Source organism: Cryptomeria japonica, chromosome 7 (assembly GCF_030272615.1).
Source record: "Cryptomeria japonica chromosome 7, Sugi_1.0, whole genome shotgun sequence".
Lineage (NCBI taxonomy): Eukaryota > Viridiplantae > Streptophyta > Pinopsida > Cupressales > Cupressaceae > Cryptomeria > Cryptomeria japonica.
In genome coordinates, this window is record NC_081411.1 from 98,375,550 (window position 1) to 98,400,162 (window position 24,613).

Genomic DNA, 24,613 nt, shown 5'->3' on the forward strand with positions numbered 1-24,613 from the left:
ATGAATCAACAACTAATTACATAGAAGATTTAAATTTCATTTTGTATAACTAACAATTTAATTTGAATAAAAATATCCTCACATTTTTGATAGCTGATATATTAAAACTTCTCTAGCATTCCCCTCCCTTCCTCCCTTCTCCTATATACTAAAGGACTTTTTTCATTTTATATCTGAATCTTTTCCTTCTTTAAATTTTAGAAGTGTGATTAAATTTTGTTTATTTTTAATAAAAGAATATTTTTATTTATATTATCATGTTTAAAATCTTCATTTATATGAAAGAAGATTTGAACATTTCCTTCTTTAAATTTTAGAAGTGTGATTAAATTTCATTCATTTTTAATAAAAGAAGAATATTTTTATTTCTAATTTTATTTTTAAAATTTTCTTTTTTTATTGAACAAGATTTAAACTAGCATTATGAAGTTGATTACAACAAAAAAAATTCATTAAACCAAATAGCTTTAGACTTATTAATATTAAAAACACATTAAGCAAGAAAAATCTTTGATAAAGATATTTAATAAAGTAATAAAAAGATATTGATAGAACTCATCAAAACTATAGCAAACAAAGTTGACAGAGAAAATCATCTCTCTAAATACATTCAGCCACGCCAGAAAAACGAGGTGGCAGATTATCTCTAGGGCAGAGATTGAAAAAATGAGACTAAATTACAAATGGGATGTTTTATTTAGTAGAGTCTTCTTATTATAAAGAATGAAGAAATTCTGAAAATGCAGTATTGACAGTAGTCAGGAACACCATGCCAAAATCCACTATTGGTATCACTGTTCATAACAATAGGCTGCCTATAATCATCACCAGAAAAACACTGAAAAATGAGGTCCTGAATGAGGATGTCGCGTCTGAGGTTCGAACTTGGCTGGGTGGGGAAGCCCCAACTCCCGATGGAGTTAACGGGAAACCTGCTGATTGAGCCGGAGTCTGAGCCTCACCCGTTGATCCGGTTGTCTCAACAGAAGCATCTGAAATCAAAACACATAATTATTCTTATCAGAAAAATTCTGCTTTTTACCCACTAACCATCATAAAAAACATATAAAAGAAGTTGCATATATATACCTGGAGAAGCCGTTGGGGTTACACCTGCACCTGGAGAAGCCGTTGGGGCTACACCTGCACCTGCACCTGCACCTGCTCAATAAACACAGCCATTAGAACTTTGTATAATAGTATATACTTAACTTTACAAACTCTTTAAAATTTCATTAGCCTTCTATAAGCACTTTAACTACAGTGTGGTAACTCTTGAAGATTACAAAGAAGAATGGGTTCGATTTAAACAGTACAATCTAATTGGTGATTTGTTTAGGTGGTTTTTTAATCATATTAATAATTAACTTGTTTAGATGACTCATCTTAAATCACATTAATAAGTAGATTCTGTTGGAGAGGGGAGTGTGATTTAAGATGAACCAGCTACAGTTTCGATTAAACAACACACTTTAGGTGATTCATCTTAACTTAATGAATAAATGGATCCTACTCGAGAAGGAAGTGATTTGAGATGAGTGATCTATGATTTGGCTTAATCAACACACTTTGATCTATGATTTGGCTTAATCAACACACTTTAAGCAATCATTTGTTTAGGTGGGTCATCTTAAATCACATTAATAAGTAGACCCTATTGAAAAAATAATATGATTTCAGATGAGTCACCTAAACAAGCCAACTATTAAGGTGTGTTGTTAAAGCCAAACCATAAAGGGCTCATCCGAAATCACAACCACTTCTTCAATTGGACTCACTTATTAGTGTAATTTAAGATCAACCACCTATACAAGTGGATGATTAATCAGCACCTAACAACAAATCAATAACTAGTAATCAACTTGTTTAGGTGAATCATCTTAAATCCTACTAGCAAATGAATTCCATCTAAGAAGTGAATATGATTGCGGACAAATCATCTAAACTAATCAACACTTAAAATATAAAATATACTGAAATAAATAAATACATAAATAAAAATACATTAAAAAAAAGCCATTGAAACAGAACTTACCTTGGCACTGTGGGGTATCAACTTGGCATATGCCAGGGAGGTTGAGAAGTTGAGTCTGGTTAATTGGAAGGCCCGAGGGAATGGGAAGAGGAGAGGAATTGGTAGGCATGAAAGCTAAGAATTGGCAGGCACATGTTGCACTTGATTCCACAAATGAAGCGAAAGCAGTGCAGCAGCCCAGTGGGGCACTGATTCCACTTTTGGAAGTGAAAAAATTGATACAGGGAGATAAACCCAGAAGAGAAGTTGTGCAGCCTGAAGAGGGTGTCTGTGCCATCACCATGCAATTCCCTGCTGCTGTAATCACAACCATCAGAGCAATCAATGTATTCTTTTGCTCCATTGCTGTGGTGTCCTCAATAAGATCAAATGATAGATGCTGATTTTGGCAAGAATGGCTATTCTGTAGAATAGAATTTCTCTAACAGATAATGTGATTTGATGCAGATTGAATCTGAGGCTTAGGTATTTAAAGAATGTATGAATGTGTTTGACATTGGAAAATACAGCAGGAAAAAAGTGTTCAAGGACCAGGTGTTATTTGGCAATGTTGTTTGGGTCACCTAACTTGCTAGTCGTTAAACGGTTTGGAGTGTAACTTTGGAAAGCCTTTTTGTAAGTTGTGGTTCAGTGGCCTACAGCAGCTACTTTTGTTTGTTAGGCACTAACAATAACGATGACCCAGTTTGGGGATTCAAGTACTACTGCAAAATATAAAATAATAGGGCAGACTTTTTGATTGATAATCATTTCACTCTCTCAGTTTGTTTTCTTATTCTTTGATAATTTTTATTTTGCGTTCAAGAGTCAAAGGATCGGGATATATTCATTTTAACAAAGTTATTCTAAGATTTTATCCGTGAGGCTATAATTTGATCTTATATAAGTTATTAAAATAATATTTAGTATTGCTTTATTTTAGTTGTCTTTAGGCAATTGGTAATATAAAAAATTGATAATAAATCAATTAATTAATTATGAAATAATAAATATTAATATAATGTAATATAAATAAAAATTGTTCTCACTTTCATTTCTTTTGATATAGTAAATATTTAAATTCTTTATTAGAGTTAAAATAGGGTTAGGATAAGAGTAATATTATTATTAGATTTAGGTTAGGGATTATTATGCATTGGTTAGGATTCAATTAAAATTAAGATTACAAAACTAAACAAGTGCCACATAGTGGCGAGTACTTGCCTTAATAATTTTTGGTTTAATAATAATATTTGTTATAATTATTAGAAATATTTATTTATTGTAACTAATATTAGCCAATCATTTAGTAAAATAATTTTTGTAAATTATAAAGTTAAAAAACATGCATCTATATTATAGAAAAAAGTCAAATCTTTAAAATTAAAATTATATTATTTATTAAATTATTTGCATAGAAAAGAGAAGCAAAAATTAGGTCACTACGCAGGTTTTCTTCTGACGACGTTAGGGTTGCAACAACAGCAAAAATGCTGCCTGTTAAATTCCTTCTACAGAACAAAATGGCAACAAATATCATTCCGTGAAGAACAAAAAGGTTGTGAAGATTTCCGGGTGGAGAAAATCAGAGGAGCGATTTAATTTCGAATGATCGAAGATGGCGAATAGGGGGTCTGTACCCTCGGCGAATGCGAAACTAACTCCTGCAAACCTCGGGGCCTGCGAGCACTGAGTCTGGTTGGCTGCAAGCTGTTCGAGGAAACTGTGGTGACGTGGACACCTTGACATCTTTGTGGAGGGGTTAATTCTCCTCCACCCGGTTTGAAAACTCTTCCCCACTGCTATTTTCTTTCCGTTTGCAAATTTAATACTGCACCTCATTAATTCGCAACTCCCCCCCCACCTACCTGGTTGCTTGTGCGGCTTAACCTTTGGCCTCTAATGGAATCAGAATCGGATTGCGGTGCTATTAACGACACTAAATCCGCAGAGCAGTCTAAATCTCCGCCAAAGAAATCTTTCGCCGAAACTGTCTCGCCGCCCGCAAATGGAGTCAACCCTAACACGTGATTTTCTAAGGCTCCTGGCAAAGAGAGATCCGATGAGGAAGGTAAGTGCCCTAGCACTAGCTCAGGCTCCTTCTGCATTTCACCCAATTTAGAAATGTTGAATGAAATTGCCTTGAAAAAAACTAGGTTAAGTAATAGGACCATTTTCTTTGCATGTGTTGATGTCGAGAAATGCCCACCTAGGAATTTCTTAGATGACTGGTTTCATAACCTCTGGAATTTAAAATTAGGGCTTAAAATATCATTTTGCAGACAAATTCAAAGGGGTCTCTACCTTATTTTCTTTAATTCTCACGAGGCTCAAAAGGAGGCACTAAAGCGTCAATATTGGACTGTTGGAAATACTTCCTTCCGTGCCCTAGCTTGGTCTCCAGAGGCAGTCGGTGATGAGGTTCTCGCACTGTCCTCCCCTAGGTGGGTCATCCTTAAGGATGTCCCCCCCTTCCTTTGGTGTTTTCTTCCACAGTTAATGGAACCTTTTGGAAAAATGATCCGTATTGATGAAACAACCTGCCTCGTCCCTAACCTGGATGCCAGAATGCTTGTATCAATTAAGCCAGGGATTGATATCCCACCATCTTTAACCCTAAATGTCAATGAAGAAACCTTTGTCTACCCTATTGAAATGCTTGGAGGATTAAATGCATGCTTTCTCTACAAAAAAGAAGGGCATCTTCGGGAAAATTGCCCAATCATTAATCGCAGAAATCATAAACCCAACAGTAACTCAACTGATGCCTCCACGAACCCTAGAACCAAGATTTCTCAACACTCATCCATCCCGCTCCCTGTTAACGAAGAAGCCGCCATTCCCATCACCAATTCCTCTGAATTAAAACCCATGCACATTGATCACTCGCCCCTTGTCTCTGATCACCTTGGTCCGGCCTCTGACACATCAATTGGTCCTCCAGAATCACCCTTTGACTATTTTTAGTTGGTTACTTCTAGGAAGCGTAGGAGAAAAATTAGCAACCTGAATGCCCCAAATCAAAGCCATCCTACTATCCCAAATATCAGCCAAGCAACAAGCATCTGCGATTACCCCCTCCCTACAAATAATACCTCACCTGCTCCCGCTCGAACCCCGGCCAACTCAATGGTAAAAAAAATGGTTAAGAAACTTGAGAACCCTAGTCGAAGTGGTGATGTTGCTAGCACCAGTGATAACCCTGCAAGTGTGATGAACAGATGTGAAACCCCCAAGAATTCAGACTCCTCATCACCTGCAGGGCTTACCCTTGAAGTTAACATCACCAACCCTTCGACAGCCTCTACGCTCAAAGAGTTAGAAGATAATCATATTATTGAAGTAATTTATGCTAATAAGGGCCTTGAAGAAATTAGGTCTAGCACAGTGCTCCTTGGCTTTCTAGACTCCCAGATGTCTAGGTCCGACATAGCTGGAATTGCAGCTACTAGGAATGAAACATCTGAAGTTAGTGAAGATGAGGACGACCTTATAAAAGGATCCTCCTTGACTTAAAAAAAAGGTAGGCCTATGGGCTCCAAGAATAAAAAGAAGTCTGGAGATCCTTGCGGTCTCCCTAGTTGAACCTTTTAACCCTCCTCTCTAATGAAATACATCTCTTGGAATATTAGAGGCCTTGAGTCGCCTAATAGGAAGTTTGTCATCAAAAGCTCTCTAAGCCACCACAAGAACATAGATTTCTTGATGCTGCAAGAACTTAAATCTGTGGGTTTCCATCTTGATAGCTCACTTGACTTTATCTGGAGAGATGCAATCAAAATTTGCACCAATCACCTGAAAGGAAAGGGAGGAGTTGGCCTTCTTATCTCCCCTAAGTGGGCAAGCAACATAAGGGATAAAGGGATCTCCCCTTGCAATAGAGTAGCCTGGGCCACCCTAGATATTAGGGGCTCCAGCTTGGGCATTTGCTCTATCTATGCACCTAATGACTACAAGGAAAGAGTGTCCCTTTGGATCTGGCTGACTTCCCTCCCAAATATCCCATGGATAGTGGTTGGAGACTTCAATATGACTGAGCATCAAGATGACAAGGTTGGGGGACTTCCTTTTGAATGGAAAATTGCAGAAAAACCTCACTGGGACAAACTTAAACAAAAACTCCAGCTATTTGACCCCTCGAGGGCACTAAAACTACTGCTTCTAACCTATGGTACGCTTGGTGCAACCTTCAACAAGGTTCCAATCGTATTTACTCCAGATTGGACATATTTTATGTTAACATCGACTTCTTCTCCTTCTCCCCTAACCACTTGGGGAGTGCGGTTGTTGTCCTGCCAGTTACCCTCTCTGACCATTTCCCTATCCTTGTGATCATTAACACTAGAAACGCTATCCCCATCAGTAGCCCCTCTAGCAAGAAATTTATTCTCAACACCTCCCTCCTCAAAGACCAAGATGTTCTAGGTGCCCTTAAGGTGGTCAGGCTCTTCAACCTTCAGCCTCAGCCTCCCCAATCCTGCACTCTCAGGTGGACAAGGAATGTCTCCTCCTGGCATAAAGTACTCCAAACCATTGGCCAAAAGAAAGCCAAGGACTCCAGAGCCATAGAAGAAACTCTCACCCATCGCCTCCATTCCCTCGAGCAGGATATTTAAACTAACCCCTCCTCCCCCACCCTGGCCAAGCATGTCTCTAAAGCTAGAGACATCCTTAGAAAGCATCAACAGGTCAAAATCAGGGTAGCCTTCATTAGAGCTCGCAACCACTGGCTCCAATTTGGAGATAAAGGCTCCAAAATTTTCTTTAACCTCCTTAAGCAGAAACAAAACAGAGAAAAAATTGATAGAATAACTATAGACAACAAGGAACTCTTGGATCTCAATGATATCAAAGAGGCCTTCGAAATGTTCTATAGAACTCTCTTTACCTCAGAAGATAATGAGGCCTCGAAAGAGGCTCGACACAAATGTAGTATCATCATCCCTAAAAGGATCTCTGAAGAAGATGCTCTCCTCCTCAAAGCTAGGATCTCTATACAAGAAATTTCCAATGCCATTAAAGCCCTCAAAGATAATAAGGCCCCAGGCCCTGATGGTCTCCCTGCGGAGTTCCACAAAGCCAATCTTGAATGGGTCACGCATGACCTCTATGACATATACAATGAAGCTCTTGACAATGGCACCCTGGGGGAATTCATAAATAAAGGTATTGTTAAACTCATCCCTAAAGAAGGAGACAAAGCACTCATTAAGAACTGGAGGCCAATCACCCTCCTCAACGTCTCCTATAAAATCCTTGCCAAAGCCTTAGCTACCCGCCTTGAAAAGATTCTTCCAAAGTTCATTTGCTCTACCCAAAATGGATTCATTAAAGGCAGGTACATATTGGAAAACCTTGTCACTAGTTGGGAATCCATGGAGTGGGCCAAAACCTCTAACTAGGACGCTGCCATCTTCCTTGTGGACTTAAAAAAAAAAGCCTATGACAGAGTCGAGTGGGATTTCATCCTCATGATACTCTGAGCTTTTGGCTTCCCTAACGAGTTCTATGATTATGTCCGAATTCTCCTCAAAGATGCTTCCGCCATGATTGAAGTTAATGGAACCCTATCCCAGCCTATTCCTCTCTCTAGATCCATAAGGCAGCACTGCCCTCTTGCCCCTGCTTTGTTTGTTATTGCCTCAGATGCCCTCTTTTATCTCCTTAGAGATGACACTCTATCCCTTAGAGTCCATGGCATCGTGCTGCTAGATGACTCTAAATTGCTGAATATCCAATTTGCTGATGATACCTCTCTTTTCCTGGAGCTCTCTAGGCAAAATATTGATTCCCTCAACCTAAAAATTGACACCTTTAGCAAAGCCTCTAGAGCCAGGATCTCCAGCTCCAAATCTATTTTACTTGGCTGGAAGGATGAACCTCCAGATTGGCTACAACAAGATGGGTACTCATGGGGAGGACATAGCATGATTGTCAAATATCTCGGTATCCCCTTCTCTATTTCCCACTCTATTAGAGACATGTGGACCTGGGTTAAGGGGAAAATTGATAAGAAGCTCAACAAGTGGGATAATAGGATCCTCTCCCTAGCAGGTAGGGTTCAAGTATGTCAAAAAATCCTCTCGTCATACAGTATCTACTACTCTTCGGTTTGGATGTTCAACAATTATCAAATTTATGAAATTCAAAAGGCTATCATACGCTTCCTCTGGTCTGATGGTAAAGGCAAAAGAAAGGCCCATGTGGTGAAATGGGCCTGGTACCACTTAGACAAAAAACTTGGAGGTTTGGGCCTTAAGGATCTTAAGCTGCAAGGAATCTCCCTTGCCGCCAAATAGATATTCCATGCACTAGATGGGCAAGAACCTTGGAAGATTCTTATCAGAAACAACATTCAAAATGGATTCCCCAAGGCTGCCAAATCATGGAAAGCCCTCCCACTCAGTGATCTACTTGCTGGAAGTTTCTCGGTGTCTGTCCAAGGCACCTAGGTCTTTAAGTCCATCTGGAAAGCCTGGGAGCATGTGCGTAGACTTATCTGCAACTCTAGCACTGACTGTGATAACACATTACATGGTGAAAGGTCGATATGGTGGAACCTCCACCATAATTCTAAGCCACTGGCCTTAACCCAAGGCTGTTCTGCTAGATTCTGGCATAACAAGGGGATCAAGTATCTTATGGATATCCTAGAAAATGACAACCTCATCACCTGGGAGGAACTTAGTAGTAAATTTAATCTTCCTGCTTCACATAAGCGGACCTACAATATGATTAGGAATGCCTGTAACACCCTAAACCTCCCTAAGAACACTCATGTTGACACCCACAGGTACCTCTCATTCCTTTGGAAGGATGGCTCACCCCTCCCAAAAATTAAATCTAAAGTTATATACAACTTGCTTAACCAGGACACCTCTGTGATCGACCATGTCAACACCCTATGGAATGTCCACCACAGCCCCACCGCTTGGTATAAAACCTTTGAGAACCTATGGAAATCCCCCATCCCCCCTAAGATCAAATGTTTCAGATGATAACTTTTACTGGATAGATTGCCTATTAGGAATAATGTAGCTGCATATGATCTCTATTCTGTCTGCAATAAACCTGAGTCCACTCGGCACATCTTCCTTGACTTTCCTTTTGCTAGGGAGATCTGGTTAATGTTTGGAATATCCATTACTGAGCATGTCTTCACTTATGATATAGTTACTGGTTTCGTCCATAATCTTAAAAAGGATGCTAACTTAATTTGGCAAATTTTGTCTTCTTTTATCCTTTGGTTTATTTGGAAACTCAGAAATGAGGAGAAGTTCCAAGGTAATGCTAGGGAACTTACTGGTTTTTTTAAAAACTCACACATTATAAAATTGCTATACAGGTTTGCTTTTTGATGAATGTTGAACGAAACAAACTCCTACGGTTCCTCAAAGAAGGCCGAGCCACCATGTTTATATACGAGATGCAAGATGGTTATGAATGGGCAAGGATCACAGAAAATCAAACTGCCTTCAAGAGTGCAGTTAAGAATCTGATTAAAGAACTTCAAGATACCAGAGCTCCCCCTTCAACAGGGTTGACATGTGCATAAAATCATGGAAAGGAAGAAGGTGGTCTGGATGGAAGGACCACATGGTTGGAGGACCAGGATGAAATCCTCCTCTAGTTCCTTAAGGCAGCAAGCACAACTTTATCTTGGAGCTTTCTTTTAGTGCATTGTATATGACATTCGTCTAGTTCTTTTTGGTTTCACTGTTGAGGCCCTGCCTCCCCTGAACTCATCTGTATGAACATCTTTTTGGTCTCTCAATTTATAATACAAAAAAAACATATTAAAAAAACCTCCCTTATTTAAAATGAAAGGTATGATTTTTCATTTTGTGAATATATAAGATTTTTTATTATTATTAATAATTTATATTATTAAAATAATATATTATTTTAATTTTATTTTTTAAGTTGTAAAAATTAACTTGATTTGTTTGGAAAAATAAATAAAAATAAACTGATTTAATTTTAATTTTTTTAATAAATTAATAAATCAAAAAATGTCATTAAATTTTTTATAACTTATATTACATGTGAATAAACTCATAATTTATATTATTATATTATAATGCAATGAATATTTTAGATCATTTTTTTTTATGTTGCTTAAAAAATATTATTGAAATTTAGTTTATTTTGATTATAAATTAAAGAACATTTTAAATATAATACATATTTTTAAAAAATATATATTTTTTATTTTGTTCATAGGTTAACTTAAAAGAACTACCTATTACAACAAAACAAATAATGAACTTAAAATTTAAGCACTTAATTTTAGATTCACATGTTCCCAGAAACCCGCCTAAGGCAAAATGATATTAGCCAATGGTTTGCAACAAAAATAATTTTTGCAAATTATAATGTTAACAAATGTACATCCATCCTATGAAGTTTAGTGTGAAGTTGTTTATTTATTAAGCTAATTCTTTTTAGTATTTAAGGGTTGATTCTAATTCATTTCAAAGCATCGAGTTATTTGACCTACACATTAACAACATTCTTTCTAACATTTTTCATTCAAGTTTTTGAAAAACATTATAAGAACATCATACTGCATCATAGTCTTGCACCCACACATCTAGATAATTTTGTACATGATTTTTGGATGTTTTCTATTCATTTAGAAATTTATTCGCTTAACACCCTAAGGAACTCTCATATGAAGAATCCACCCAGGCCCTCAAGTAGTATCCCTAGCTATTAGATTAATTATTGATTTTGAATATCCCACATATATGTGAACAAATTTTACATAGAAGCAAATAACATAGGTGATATCCATACACCATAGGTCAAATTAACATGTTAGTTTGACTTTGTAATTGCATATGACTATTGGTGTATGTGTTTTTACATTTACAAAAGTGACCTAAAATGAATAGACAATTAGTTTTTCATATTTTAATCCATGCATCTAAATATTTTAATTTTTCTTATATATTAAGAAAACATTCCTAAGCATCTATATAACATATTTACTTTGAAATCCAATTAAATAGTATTGTTTTATTCTTTATTTTCAAAAATTTATATTAATTTAGTTTAGTTCAAATAATTGCTCTCTACTTATCTTATGATTATTATTTAATTGTTTGTTTATTCTAAATAATCACATAAAAGTGCGCTTTTCTCTTAATCATTTAAAATCATAATATTTATATTCCAAGAGAAAAATTTATAAAATGAATCAACAACTAATTATATAGAAAATTTAAATTTCATTTTGTATAACTAATAGTTTAATTTGAAAAGAAACATCCTCACATTTTCGATAGCTGATATATTAAAATTTGTCTAACATTCCTCTCCCTTCCACCCTTCTCCTATACACTAAAGGACTTTTTTCATTTTATATCCGAATCCTTCACTATTTAAATTTTAGGGATGTGATTATTTTCCATCTTTTATTGTTTGGAAGTTTTTCCTCTTTAAAATTTTAGAAGTGTGATTAAATTTCATCCATTTTTAATAAAAGAGCATTTTTATTTATATTATTATGTTTAAAATCTTCATTTATATTGAAGAAGATTTGAACATTTCCTTCTTTAAATTGTAGAAGTGTGATTAAATTTCATCCATTTTTAATAAAAGAAATATTTTTATTATTTATAATATTATCTTTAAAATTTTCTTTTTTTATTGAACAAGATTTGAACTAGCATTATAAAGTTGATTACAACAAAAAAAAATTCATTAAACCAAATAGCTTTAGACTTAATTAATATTAAAAACACATTAAGCAAGAAAAATCATTGATAAAGATATTTAATAAAGTAATAAAGATATTGATAGAACCCATCAAAACTATAGCAAACAAAGTTGACAGAGAAAATCATCCCTCTAAATACATTCAGCCACGCCAGAAAAACGAGGTGGCAGATTATCTCTAGGGCAGAGATTGAAAAAATGAGACTAAATTACAAATGGGATGTTTTATTTAGTAGAGTCTTCTTATTATAAAGAATGAAGAAATTCTGAAAATGCAGTATTGAAAGTAGTCAGGAACACCATGCCAAAATCCACTATTGGTATCACTGTTCATAACAGAAAGCTCCCTATAATCATCACCAGAAAAGCACTGAAAAATGAGGTCCTGAATGAGGATGTCGCGTCTGAGGTTCGAACTTGACTAGGAGGCAAAGCCCCAACTGCAGATGGAGTTAACGGGAAACCTGCTGATTGAGCCGGAGTCTGAGCCTCACCCGTTGATCCGGTTGTCTCAACAGAAGCATCTGAAATCAAAACACATAATTATTCTTATCAGAAAAATTCTGCTTTTCACCCACTACCCATCATAAAAAACATATAAAAGAAGTTGCATATATATACCTGGAGAAGCCGTTGGGGCTACACCTGCACCTGCACCTGCACCTGCTCAATAACCACAGCCATTAGAACTTTGTATAATAGTATATACTTAACTTTAAAAACTCTTTAAAAATTTATTAGCCTTCTATAAGCACTTAAACTACAGTGTGCTAACTCTTGAAGATTACAAAGAAGAATGGGTTCGATTTAAACAGTACAATCTAATTGGTGATTCGTTTAGGTGGTTTTTTAATCATATTAATAAGTGGGTTCAAGTGAAGAAGGGGTGTGATTTCAGATAGTGTGATTTCAGATGAGTCATCTATAATTTGGTTTAAACAATAGACGTTAATAATTAACTTGTTTAGGTGACTCATCTTAAATCACATCAATAAGTAGATCCTGTTGGAGAAGGGAGTGTGATTTAAGATGAACCAGCTACAGTTTCCATTAAACAACACATTTTAAGCGATTCATCTTAACTTACATGAATAAATGAATCTTACTCGAGCCGGAAGTGATGAGATGATTCATCTATGATTTGGCTTAATCAAAACACTTTAAGCAATCATATTTGTTTAGGTAGCTCATCTTAAATCACATTAATAAGTAGACCCTATTGAAAAAATAATGTGATTTCAGACAAGTCACCTAAACAAGCCAACTATTAAAGTGTGTTGTTAAAGCCAAACCATAAATGACTCATCCCAAATCACAACCACTTCTTCAATTGAACCCACTTATTAGTGTAATTTAAGATCAACCACCTATACAAGTGGATGATTAATCAGCACCTAACAACAAATCAATAACTAGTAATCAACTTGTTTAGGTGAATCATCTTGAATCCTACTAACAAATGAATTCTATTGAAGAAGTGAATATGATTGCAGACAAATCATCTAAACCAATCAACACTTAAAATATAAAATATACTGAAATAAATAAATACATAAATAAAAATACATTAAAAAAAAGCCATTGAAACAGAACTTACCTTGGCACTGTGGGGTATCAACTTGGCATATGCCAGGGAGGTTGAGAAGTTGAGTCTGGTTAATTGGAAGGCCCGAGGGAATGGGAAGAGGAGAGGAATTGGTAGGCATGAAAGCTAAGAATTGGCAGGCACATGTTGCACTTGATTCCACAAATGAAGCGAAAGCAGTGCAGCAGCCCAGTGGGGCACTGATTCCACTTTTGGAAGTGAAAAAATTGATACAGGGAGATAAACCCAGAAGAGAAGTTGTGCAGCCTGAAGAGGGTGTCTGTGCCATAACCATGCAATTCCCTGCTGCTGTAATCACAACCATCAGAGCAATCAATGCATTCTTTTGCTCCATTGCTGTGGTGTCCTGAACAAAGTGAAATGAGATGCTGGTTTTGGCAAGGATGGGTATGCTGTAGAAAAGAATTTCTCTAACAGAAGATGTGATTTGATGCAGTTTCAATTTGAGGCTTAGGTATTTAAAGAATGCATGAATGTGTTTGACATTGGAAAAATAGAGCAGAAAAAAGGTGTCAAAGGTCCAGGTGTTATTTGGCAATGTTGTTTGGGTCACCTAACTTGATAGTCGTTAAACGGTTTGGAGTGCAACTTTGGAAAGCCTTTTAGTAAGCTGTGGTTCAGTGGCCTACAACAGCTACTTTTGTTTGTTAGGCACTAATAATACCGATGATCCAGTTCGGGGATTTAAGTATTGCTGCAAAATATAAAATAATAGGGAGGACTTTTGGATTGATGATCATTTCACTCTATTAGTTTGTTTTGTTATTCGATGGTATAATTCTATGTTGATAATTTTTTAATTAAGTGTTAAAGATCGGGATTTATTGGAAAGTTCTTTAATATAATCTGATCTCATTTTTTACATAATTATCACTCTTTTTTATATTCAATCAGTTAAATTATTTTTTCAATATTTTATATTTTTTAAAATTAAATAATGATAAAGAAATAATTTATTTAGTTGATGGTAGATAGGAAAAATCTTGATATTTAGTTTCTGCAACTGTAAGCACACCGTTCCACCTACGAATGTTTTGCGTGCAGGGAAAGCAAAGATTCTGCTTGTACTCTGTTTTTTGTTTTTTTAACATTGTATAAAAAAAAACTATATAACTGAACAAAGTTATACTAAGTGGGTTGAGGGCTTAAAAAGTCGCAATTTGAAATCGGGAAAAAAACAAAAAGACTTTGCTTGAAGAAGAAGCCCATCACACGTGCTGAAAACAACCATGACAACGAACGCCGAGAAGCAGAATCGTTGAATGTTGGGAGTTAATTAATTAGATATTTTAAAAATCACTTAGTTTAATGGTTAATCATTTTGATTGAAGAAATAATCATGATAGATATAAAATATGGAGAAATAATTTGATGTTATTTTATATTGTATTAAAATTAATGTTTTTATAACGAAGGCATATTATATTTACATAATGGATGCACAAACATAAAACTAAAAGCATCTCCATCATACAAAGAGTTAGCTTAATCATATGTCAATCTAAAGCTTAATCAGATGTCAATCTAATATTAATATAATAATATAAAAAATATGATAATATAATAATATATTAACTTCGTAATTATCTTCTCACGAGATACTATCCATCATACAATCAATTAACTTCGTAATTATCCTGCCCAATATTTGATTTCACATAAGATCACAAAGTACCATAATCAAACGAAACCATAAATAGATAAAATAGAAATAATAGTTATCATATCACATCAAAACATCTTCAAACCCAATCCACTATGCAGTGTGCTTTGAAAAAGTTTTTTAGACTATTTACTTTTTGGTACCAAGTTTTTACGATATTAAAGACATTCCCAATGTGCAAACCCACATTAATTATTTATCTCCTCAATCAATTCATCTCATCAAATCAATAGATTCTCCACCATTGATTTATATCATATAAAATAGTAGTATAATAATAGATTAGAAATAATGTAATTTCTTAAGTGGAATAAATAACAAATATGACATCTTCGACTACTTTATATATATATATGTGTGTGTGTTTGTGTGTTTTTTCTTATATTTTAAGTTTTGTTTTTTATTTAGTTATTTAAAGTTTATATCTTTGTCTATTGTTACTACTTGTGATTTTGAGATAGAGAAAATCAATGTAAAAATTAGAAGGATTTAATTTGATGTGTATGTGACTGGAATTTGAGAGTCTAAATGATCCTTTTTTCACTTTTCAACCCTATATGAAAAAATATTATAATAGGTAAAATTAAGATTTTTTCATAATGTATCACTATTTTTTTACATTCTTTATAGTTATATAAAATATCCATATGATATGATGTGAACAACTCTATTTACACATTATTTTATTAAAAGTCAAAATATTTTTCATATTTAATATGTATTATTAGTTAAACTAATAATATATTTTATATAAAATTATTAATAAATTAAATATTTTTATCAAAATGTTAAATCAAAGGCATTTATAAAAAAATCATATGACAACAGGTGGTTGTGTGACACTTAAATGCATGAATAGAAAAAAAAATATTTTATTTATTTTCTCCTCTCAATTAATAGGAATATAAAAATACAAAAATACAAAAATATAGTAACATCTCAATAATAATTTGATATTATTACAAATATCATAATATAATAATAATTTAATTTTTTTGGGATACTTGCCACCTAAGGGTAATAATAATTTAATATTGATTACATAATAATAATAATTTTTAAGTATAATAATTGACAAATTTGATATCTTTTGGCATACTTTACCTAGATCAATCAATTTTGTCTATCCATAATTGCCTCAATCAATTCATCTCATCAAATTTTATTCATCATACAATCACTTACCTTTGTAATTATCTCAATCAATTCATCTCATCAAATAAATAGATTCTCCATCATTCATTGATATCATATAAAATAGTAGTATAATAATATATTAGAAATAATGCAATCTTAATAGATTTTTTGGGTTTATTAGAAATATAATAATATAATAATTTTTTAAGTGGAATAAAGAACAAATATGATATCTTGGACATACTTTACTTATATTCCTCTAAAAGATAGGTAAGCTAGTTATATACATAGATACATAATTTAATTGCATCTATATTGTTCAAAATTTTGTTTGTTTTTTCCTATATTTTAAGTTTTGTTTTTTATTTAGTTATGTAAAGTTTGTATCTTTATTTAATTTATGACCATCAAATTTTTAAATATAATTAACAAATTAAAAATATTATAAATTAACAAATCAAAATATTTTCTTTCTTGACTCAAACTTAATTTTTTTTTTTAAGGTTTAAGTTTACTCTAAGAAATTATGTCTTTTCTTTCATTTAATATATCGCTTTATTTTATGTCCTTTTTATTTTGATTTTTTTTTGACATGTAAATGATTGTCAAATTTAAGGTAAGAGGTGAGAGTTTTGGTTAATACACTCACACCATTATACTTCACCCCTTGTTGTCACTTAGAATGCTTGTGCACATTAATACTTATTTAATATTTGTTGATGTGGATAAAGTGTAATTTTAAAAATCAATTATTTGGTTATTGAAGAGGTGACATTTATGTAAAATATTATCAAACTTAACCCATATTCAATTGTGTTGCTATGTATTATTGAGTATTGATAAGGCGAATGTTATTGCTTTTACAAATTATAAATTTACTAGATTAACACTGCCATATGTTTAGTTAGAAAATTTAAGCACTAATGTGAAATTTTTAAAATTTTCTTTAAGATTAATTTATGCTAATTAAATAAATGTACATAATTAAGTATAAATTAGTTTAGATTAATTTATTATAGTTGGGATTAATAAATTAAAATTTGAATAGTTAAATTAGGAATGTAAATACCAAGGAGGATGGTATTGAGTTATATGGCTAAAGAGTGTGTGGTGACAATAAAGATTTTTAGATTAGACAATAATATTTTGAAAAAGCAATGCATTTCTTAAATGGGTGCCTTATATTCTATAGTAGATCTATATTTTTCTAGAGGAAAAGTTTGCAAGTTTGGGACAAATTCATGTTTGCTAACTACTTCTGAGTTCAAATGTACATCCCTCTACTCAATGAAATTCTATTCTTTTGTTGGCCTGATACACAACTATATCCTCTATCTTTTTTAATATATAATGGGTTATTTATATTTTAAAATACCTTGATAGGGTTATTATTGTATTGCAAGGAAACAAGTTCTCCTAGGTCAACTAATGGAAATCTGTATAAAGTTTTGTGGACAACAAACATGCTTCTTAATATGATATATGCATATTTATTCCACTCTTTAGTGCATCGAATTGATTTTTTTTTAACTATTGTTTGCTTTATAAATGCTCTAGGATGATAGAGAATTCTTCAATTTGAAAGGATGATAAATGATTGCAATTAAATACCTTTAAGTTCTAGAATATAGCAATAAGTTTTACAAAACAAGTGTTTATTTGGCTTGGGGAAAGAAAATAAATGAGGTTAGTTAGCCAAACTTTGAATTATGAAATTGAAGGGGATAAGTTTGCAACCTCAAGGTCCCTCACAACTATAGAAACAACCCAAGTGAGAAAACAATTAGATATAGATGGCTAATGGCTATGTGGAGATAGATGCATAGATGAGCATGATAAATGTTTAGATAAGACATACATAATAAATGTGCATATAAGGAAAAATTGTAAGTATTTGGATGTTTAAGAGGAAGGTAGGTGCTAAGTGCATAAGTATATGCATGTATATTGAGGGTTGAGAGACTATTATAATTAGTCCAACTTGGCACAAGATTGTGCCATTTATCGCTTATGTATTAAGACATCCTCCTCCTCCTCCAATTTAACTTGTTGTAGTGCATTTATTAAAGTATATTGTATATGACATGAATTTCTCATTGAACTACACATGTGTTACATACTCATAATATTCCTAGTCACCAAAATATATTTTTAATATAACCACCTCCTCCAATTTAAATTATTTTTTTATTGGTAATTGTTGATTATTTATATTAATATATCAGGATTTGAACTTGGCCCAAACCAAGTGAGGTTACATCAAGGGAACCTCCTCCCCATACCAACAAGACACCCAAGTGCAAAACCTCTTAACAGGATAAACATTACATACTGGTTTTGGTTTCGCCCTTATCATGAGATCAAAGAAGCATATTGAAGGAAGATTCCTCCTTAACTCTCATCTCTCTTCCTCTTTACCTTTGTCCATCCATCCTCCTGATCCCTAGCTTCTTGCATCTCTTTCTTGGATTCATCAATAGGATCTCGCCTTACCTCTAGGTTCCTTGCACAATCTTGATTTTTCTTTTTCTCCAACCCATCACAATCTACCTTTGAAGAAAAATTTCTCCCCATGTCTTGATTACTACCCTCACCTATTATGTTATATCTATTATCCATATCAAGATTGGCATTAGCCAAGGCCCAAGACTCTCTATTAGGCACATAAGAAGAGCTGTAAAAACAAATTGAGAACTGGCACAATCAACACTCATCTCCTTTGAGGCTCGAGGGGAAACATTTTGGCTGCCATTTTCTGCCATATAATGGGAGTCAGAAAGATCTTTCCACCATGTACCCTGCTTTTTAGATTTTTTTTTTTTCTGTTCACAAGTTGTAGCAATATGACCCATTTGAAAGCATTAACAAAATTTGAAAGGGACACCCTCATAATCTACTGATTGCAACCAACTCCCTCTCCAATCTTTAGAAGTAAATCAGTGGGAAATATTTTTTTGAAATCCATATCAAGTAGGATACGAGCAAAGGTAGTGTGCTGAAACCCTAGGGAAACCTCATCCACTCCGAAGAATTTTCCCAAAGAGCCATAATAGCCTCAAAACAATATTCACACCAGAATCACAAAGGAAGGTATGAAAGTCTTACCCACATTGGAACTTTGTTGAAGGATTTCGTGGCATGATGCCATGGTTTCCAAAGAAGAAAATTCTTGTCCTCCCAACTCCATTGGTACTCACGAAGGACCTTTTTTCGATCTAGTTCATTGTCAAAACCAACCATGAAATGAACTCTAGCCCCGGGAAGATCTGGACATCCCCCTCAAGTATGGGGTTCCAAAATGTTGTGATCCATTTGTGAAGATCTCAACTAGAAACCCTTGAATAACCCGATTAATCTCAACTCAAAGAAATATTTTTCATTTTCTTTAACTTCATTAGCTAGCTCAACCCCTAACTATAATGTCGGCCTTTTAACTGCTGGAATACCCTAAGTGCAATCCATTGACTTCCCATTACATCCACCACCCACCAAATCCCTTCCTCTAGAGATTTCACCTAAAAAAACATGCCTTCTCCCTTCCCCTTGTATCTTGAGCAATGATCCTATGTTCTCCCTTTCTAGGCGCATTGCAAAAACTAGTCCCTTCTCTCCCAAAGTAGCTAGAAGAAACCGCATCCCCAAAGATAGGCTCAGGGAAAGAAAACTACTCCTTACCCCTCGCAACATTGAATGACAGAAAAAGCACTAGTGGTGCTGCATTTTTCCTTGGTGATTGTCTTGTAGCATGGCATAGCAAGAAACATGATTGTATCTCTCTTTCTACACCATAAGAAAAATATATTGCTGCTACATCTTATTGTACTCAGTTGCTTTGGATAGCTCAAACACTTTTGAATATGGGTACTACTATTGTATTACTATTGACAAACCTATTCCTATATTATGTGCCAATACTAGTGCTATAATTTTGTCCAAAAATCTAGTTATGCATTCTACCCATATTGACAAACCTATTCCTATATTATGTGCCAATACTAGTGCTATAATTTTGTCCAAAAATCTAGTTATGCATTCTAGAATGAAACACATTGCTATTAAGTTACTCTTTCTTTGTGAAAAGGTGTTGTCCAATGAAGTTACCTTGCAATATGTTCCTACTCAAGATTAGGTAGTTGATATCTTTACAAAGCCTTTAACTACATAATTTTATGAAAATGTTGAAAACTTTGACATTGAAGGTGGAATTGCTCAGCCAAGTGAACAATATGTAACACCTAATTACTTTAGAAATGAAGACCCTCTCATGGATGAAAGACAAATTCCAAATCCAAGACCTTCAAGAACCCCAAAATGGTTACTTGAAATTGATGAGAACATTATTGCAAATCTTGAAGGCAAGAGGTCAACAAGAACCATTTGGTTGTGGGCTACACAATTTTTCGACCAAAATTTAGCAATAAGACATTGACCGAGCAATGCCAACTCTTTGTTCAATTGCTAAAGACGATAAAGATGAGACCATTGCTAAAAAAATTGAAGATTTGTATGAATAAGAAGATGGAGAGAAATTATATTATTTTTAAAAATCTATTTGATGCTCTCAATTCCATAGGAAAGAATACCAAAGAAAGAGATAAGAGAGCCACTCGAAGAGTTATTACAACCTCCTTAGTAAGCCATCAATTGAGGAAGGCTCATCAAATAAGACAAACTTGTGTTGATTTTAACATAAACCGTAAAACTTTGGATAGAGCACTTGCACGAAGACAAAGACTTGACGATCCACTTCAACAAGATACATGGGCTTTTGGTGGGAGGCTTCCATGTGTTGATAGAAAGTTGACTAACAATGTGAAGGAGGAGACTCAATAATTTTGGCACTCTAATTCTAGAGTGTCACCCTATGTAAAGGATGTTTTGAAATTAAGAATTGGCAACTGAGATAGCACACCGCATCCCAAATATTTCTTGGAATCAAGCCAAACAATGTTGTACAAATTTTTTTGTGAAGTACATCCAACTTTGTAAATATGACAATGGGCCTTTGAATATTTGAAGCCATTTTATTGTGTTCCTCTTAAGATTCGTAATACTTTTTGTTGCAAGTACCATGTGGAGTTTTCAATGTACCATGAACTTTTATGTCATATTCTTTCTACGATGTATACTAATGAGATGATGTAGGAGTGTGGTGCAATGCTATTTCCGAGATCATCAAGAGCCTTGCAAGATCTATTTTTATGCCCTAGAGATGATGACTGCTATTTCTATAGAAATGATTGTTTGAATGAGAAGTGCTCAGAATGTGGTGGGTTGTCAAAGTTTGTTTCATGTTTTCATGAGGGCAGCAAACACGAGTTTGGAGAGAATTATGTTGAGAAAAAAAGATATGAGACATTGAAATATACTTTGAAGAGTGGAGGTGAAGGTTCTAGATACAAATTAGTCTCAAAAGAAGTGAGTATTGCTGATTTTATTTTGGATTTTAAGGAAAATATTTTCTATAAGTATGCAAGGCACACCCATAGGTCTCAGTGGTTGGATCAACAGTTCCGGATGTGTAAGAACTCTTTCCCAATTGGCACTATTGTATTGGTGGTTGATTTTGCAGAGAACTATACATTGCAACCACAAAATGAGGTATAGTCTCAGTACTGCAATTCAATCCAGATTGCTATTTTTGTTCACATTACATATAGACATGCCCCTGATAGTACATAAGAGGACATGAAGATAATCAGGGAGTATCATTTTTATATGAGTGATGATAGATCACACTCCTCCGAGTATGTGCAACATTCTTTCGAGAATTTTTTCGAGTTCTTGCATGAGAAAGATATTGCAATTGATCGACATATCATATGGTCAGATAACTGTACGAGTCAATTCAAGAATGCCCATATGTTTTATTGGTTGAGTAGAATGCATATAAAGAGGCGTATACCTAATATTTGGTGTTTTTTTGAGGCAGGGCATGGGAAGGGGGAGTATGATGGAGTAGGTGCATGTTTGAAGAGAGCTCTAGTTAAGGAGCAATTGAGGATTTCAGGTGCAAATTTATTTGATGCACGTTCTATTGTTGATTGGTGTAGTTCAACATTGTCACATGGAGGTACTCTTGATTCAGCAGTGACCGAATTATTTTGGTTGGTTGAGGAGGGAACAATGGGAGATAGATTGGATTGTCAAACAATTAAAGATTCTTCAAAGATGCATTTATTTCTCAGCTCAGATGCAAGTACATGGACCATTTGGACACGAGCGTTGGCTTTTTTTTGTCAGAGTTGTGTTCGGTGTGATTGGGATCAATGTGAGTCAAGTGAGTGGGTTGATACGTGGGTTCCCCAATATCTAACTCATTTATCTCAAACAATATCCTTGTCAAATGATGACATGGAAAGTTCACTTGAGTATGACCGTCTATCAGATCTTGTATAGCCAAGACATGTTTTTGTAGTTGTTGCACCGCAAGGGAATGAAGAGAGATCAGAATATTGGTTGGCATGATGTGTACAGGGAAAACAAAAGCTAACAAAACCAGTGACAGATGAGGACAAATTCACATATCCTACAGGTTTAGTTGTTGTTGTGGTAGCTTGGTTGCAAACATACATGATTAGAAAGAATGTCATACTTGCATTTGAAGCCTATGAGAGACACAAAACCATTATAATGTATTCACACCTTATTATAGCTATAAAAGTCAATTTGTTAAAGCATCAAGAAAAACCGAAGACCAAAGAGCTATGGACAGTGACTACTGTTGATCATGAAGCAATACTGGATACTCTTAAGCAAAGAGATGACCCTTCAGGCATACTTGAGTAGTAGGTCTTTAATGGTGCCTTATTTTTTTTATCATGCATTTCATTTCAAACAACTTAATGTTCAAGTTTGTTACGTGTATATTAAGGATGTGTTCAAAATGCAGGTCTATTGATGACATTTTTTTTTGGCAACACGGTTTTTGCATGCACATAGCGGGTACACTCGATATAATTGGAAGGGACGTATTTTTGCAACACGACTTATTATCATGCATTTGATGAGCTTTGCAATTTTTGTTATTAGACAACACTATTTGACAATTTTTGATGATATAATTATCACAAAACCTTTATGCTCATGCAGGTCTTTTTTGATGATATACAACAATATCACATTATGATTTTTGCGTCAACATAGTGGGTTATGTTGATATAATTCGAAGGGACATATTTTTATGGTATATAATCCCATCTTTTCATTTATTATCATGCATTTAAGTTGAAGTGATTATCATAAAGCCCTTATGTTCATCCATGCATTTTATATGTAGACTAACAATTCTTAAATATACAGGTTCATGCTAGATCATTCGTCGTTGACAAGACCCTCTCTTGGTGATGGTACATATTCCTTTGTGCATTAATGAGATTAAATTTTGTGCATAAACACTAAGTCAAGTGAATGTATTGCTATTTAAAAATGACCATATCTACCATCGTCTTCAACCATGCAGAGAAATGCAGTGAGAAGGGCTTTAAGCAACATGCGTCTTTATGCTTGTATACTTTGTAGAGAAACTGGTAAGTTTCATAATTATACAATCTTGTACGTCTTAAAAATGTTTCAAATGATGTATTTATAATTTGACAAAATAATTTGTATTAAGTGTTATAATTTGTTTCTTTGAGCACATTCATTCCGCATAAAAAGGTTACTTATTTTGGTCTTCATTTATATGCAGGAATTGCTGTACGTAAGCTTTTCTCTTAGGACATGAGGATGTATGATGCAGATGAAGTGGGATGTTGTATTTGTATATGGATGTGAATTGATATAACTTTGTTATGATGATATGCAATGTCCATCAGCAAATTGGTTTATTTATATTGATGATATACAATGTATCTGTACATGAGTACATTGGTGTAGTTGTATTGGTAATAAAAAAAATCATGTTTGCATATCCCTTCATGGATGTCACATGCAAGTGTAATAGTAATTATGTGTATACAATACATGGAAATATTGACCACGAGCGTTCGAATGAGTGGGGGGCCAAAATAGGAGTATGCATAGGGTAATAATGCCTAACTAGACATGTCGGAGCCGACGATTCGTTATCATGACGAGAAGAATGAGAAATTGGCCATGCGACAACATTCGATTGAATGGGATTGACGATTTTTTCGCCAATCAAAAAAATGCTGCCCTAATAAAACCTAAGGGAAAATTGAAAAACCAAGAAAGGATTTTGTAGGGACCTCTCTCGTGGACCCGTAGGTTCAAAAAAATCATTTGTAGGTGCCACAGATTCTGAGTTAGAGCTCGTCAAAGTTTGACAATTTTTAGCACTTAGTGTGCTCAAGGGACGACGCTAGTAGGGTATGACCTCGAGTGTTCGACCGAGTGGGGGGTCAAAATAGGAGCATGCATAGGATAATAATTTCTAACTGGACATGTTAGATCCGATGGTTCATTATCACGACTAGCAGAACGAGAAATTGGCCACACGATAACATTC

The 24,613-nt window shown here is 34.3% G+C and overlaps 2 protein-coding genes across 8 annotated transcripts; both read right to left on the minus strand.

The window, feature by feature from the left end:
• Positions 1-493: 493 nt before the first annotated feature.
• LOC131059662 (non-specific lipid transfer protein GPI-anchored 5) lies at positions 494-2,518 on the minus strand. 6 transcript variants are annotated; one of them, XM_057992678.2, is made up of 3 exons: positions 2,036-2,518; positions 1,120-1,161; positions 494-992 (listed from the first exon to the last, which is right to left on the minus strand). In XM_057992678.2, the coding sequence occupies exons 1-3, from the start codon at positions 2,376-2,378 to the stop codon at positions 799-801; spliced, it is 579 nt and encodes a 192-aa protein (XP_057848661.2). In that variant the 5' UTR covers positions 2,379-2,518; the 3' UTR covers positions 494-798. The 6 variants fall into 6 exon arrangements, with proteins under 6 accessions (XP_057848661.2, XP_057848662.2, XP_057848663.2 ...); XM_057992679.2 differs by having other exon boundaries at positions 1,120-1,155; positions 2,036-2,515; XM_057992680.2 differs by having other exon boundaries at positions 1,120-1,149; positions 2,036-2,514.
• A 9,258-nt stretch (positions 2,519-11,776) lies between these two features.
• LOC131059663 (non-specific lipid-transfer protein C6) lies at positions 11,777-14,103 on the minus strand. 2 transcript variants are annotated; one of them, XM_059209381.1, is made up of 3 exons: positions 13,335-14,103; positions 12,359-12,400; positions 11,777-12,261 (listed from the first exon to the last, which is right to left on the minus strand). In XM_059209381.1, exons 1-3 carry the CDS (start codon positions 13,675-13,677, stop codon positions 12,068-12,070), a joined length of 579 nt encoding a protein of 192 aa, XP_059065364.1. In that variant the 5' UTR covers positions 13,678-14,103; the 3' UTR covers positions 11,777-12,067. The 2 variants fall into 2 exon arrangements, with proteins under 2 accessions (XP_059065364.1, XP_057848665.2); XM_057992682.2 differs by having other exon boundaries at positions 12,359-12,394; positions 13,335-14,101.
• Positions 14,104-24,613: the final 10,510 nt, after the last annotated feature.

Bases quoted from the DNA above. Each gene is read 5' to 3' on its own strand.
- LOC131059662 (XM_057992674.2), bottom strand. From the start codon at position 2,378: ATGGAGCAAAAGAATACATTGATTGCTCTGATGGTTGTGATTACAGCA. The intron at 1,162-2,035 runs GTAAGTTCTGTT...TTTATTGAGCAG, and splicing joins TGATACCCCACAGTGCCAAG to GTGCAGGTGCAGGTGCAGGT. The intron at 993-1,089 runs GTATATATATGC...TTTTGATTTCAG, and splicing joins AACCCCAACGGCTTCTCCAG to ATGCTTCTGTTGAGACAACC.
- LOC131059663 (XM_059209381.1), bottom strand. From the start codon at position 13,677: ATGGAGCAAAAGAATGCATTGATTGCTCTGATGGTTGTGATTACAGCA. The intron at 12,401-13,334 runs GTAAGTTCTGTT...GTTATTGAGCAG, and splicing joins TGATACCCCACAGTGCCAAG to GTGCAGGTGCAGGTGCAGGT. The intron at 12,262-12,358 runs GTATATATATGC...TTTTGATTTCAG, and splicing joins AGCCCCAACGGCTTCTCCAG to ATGCTTCTGTTGAGACAACC.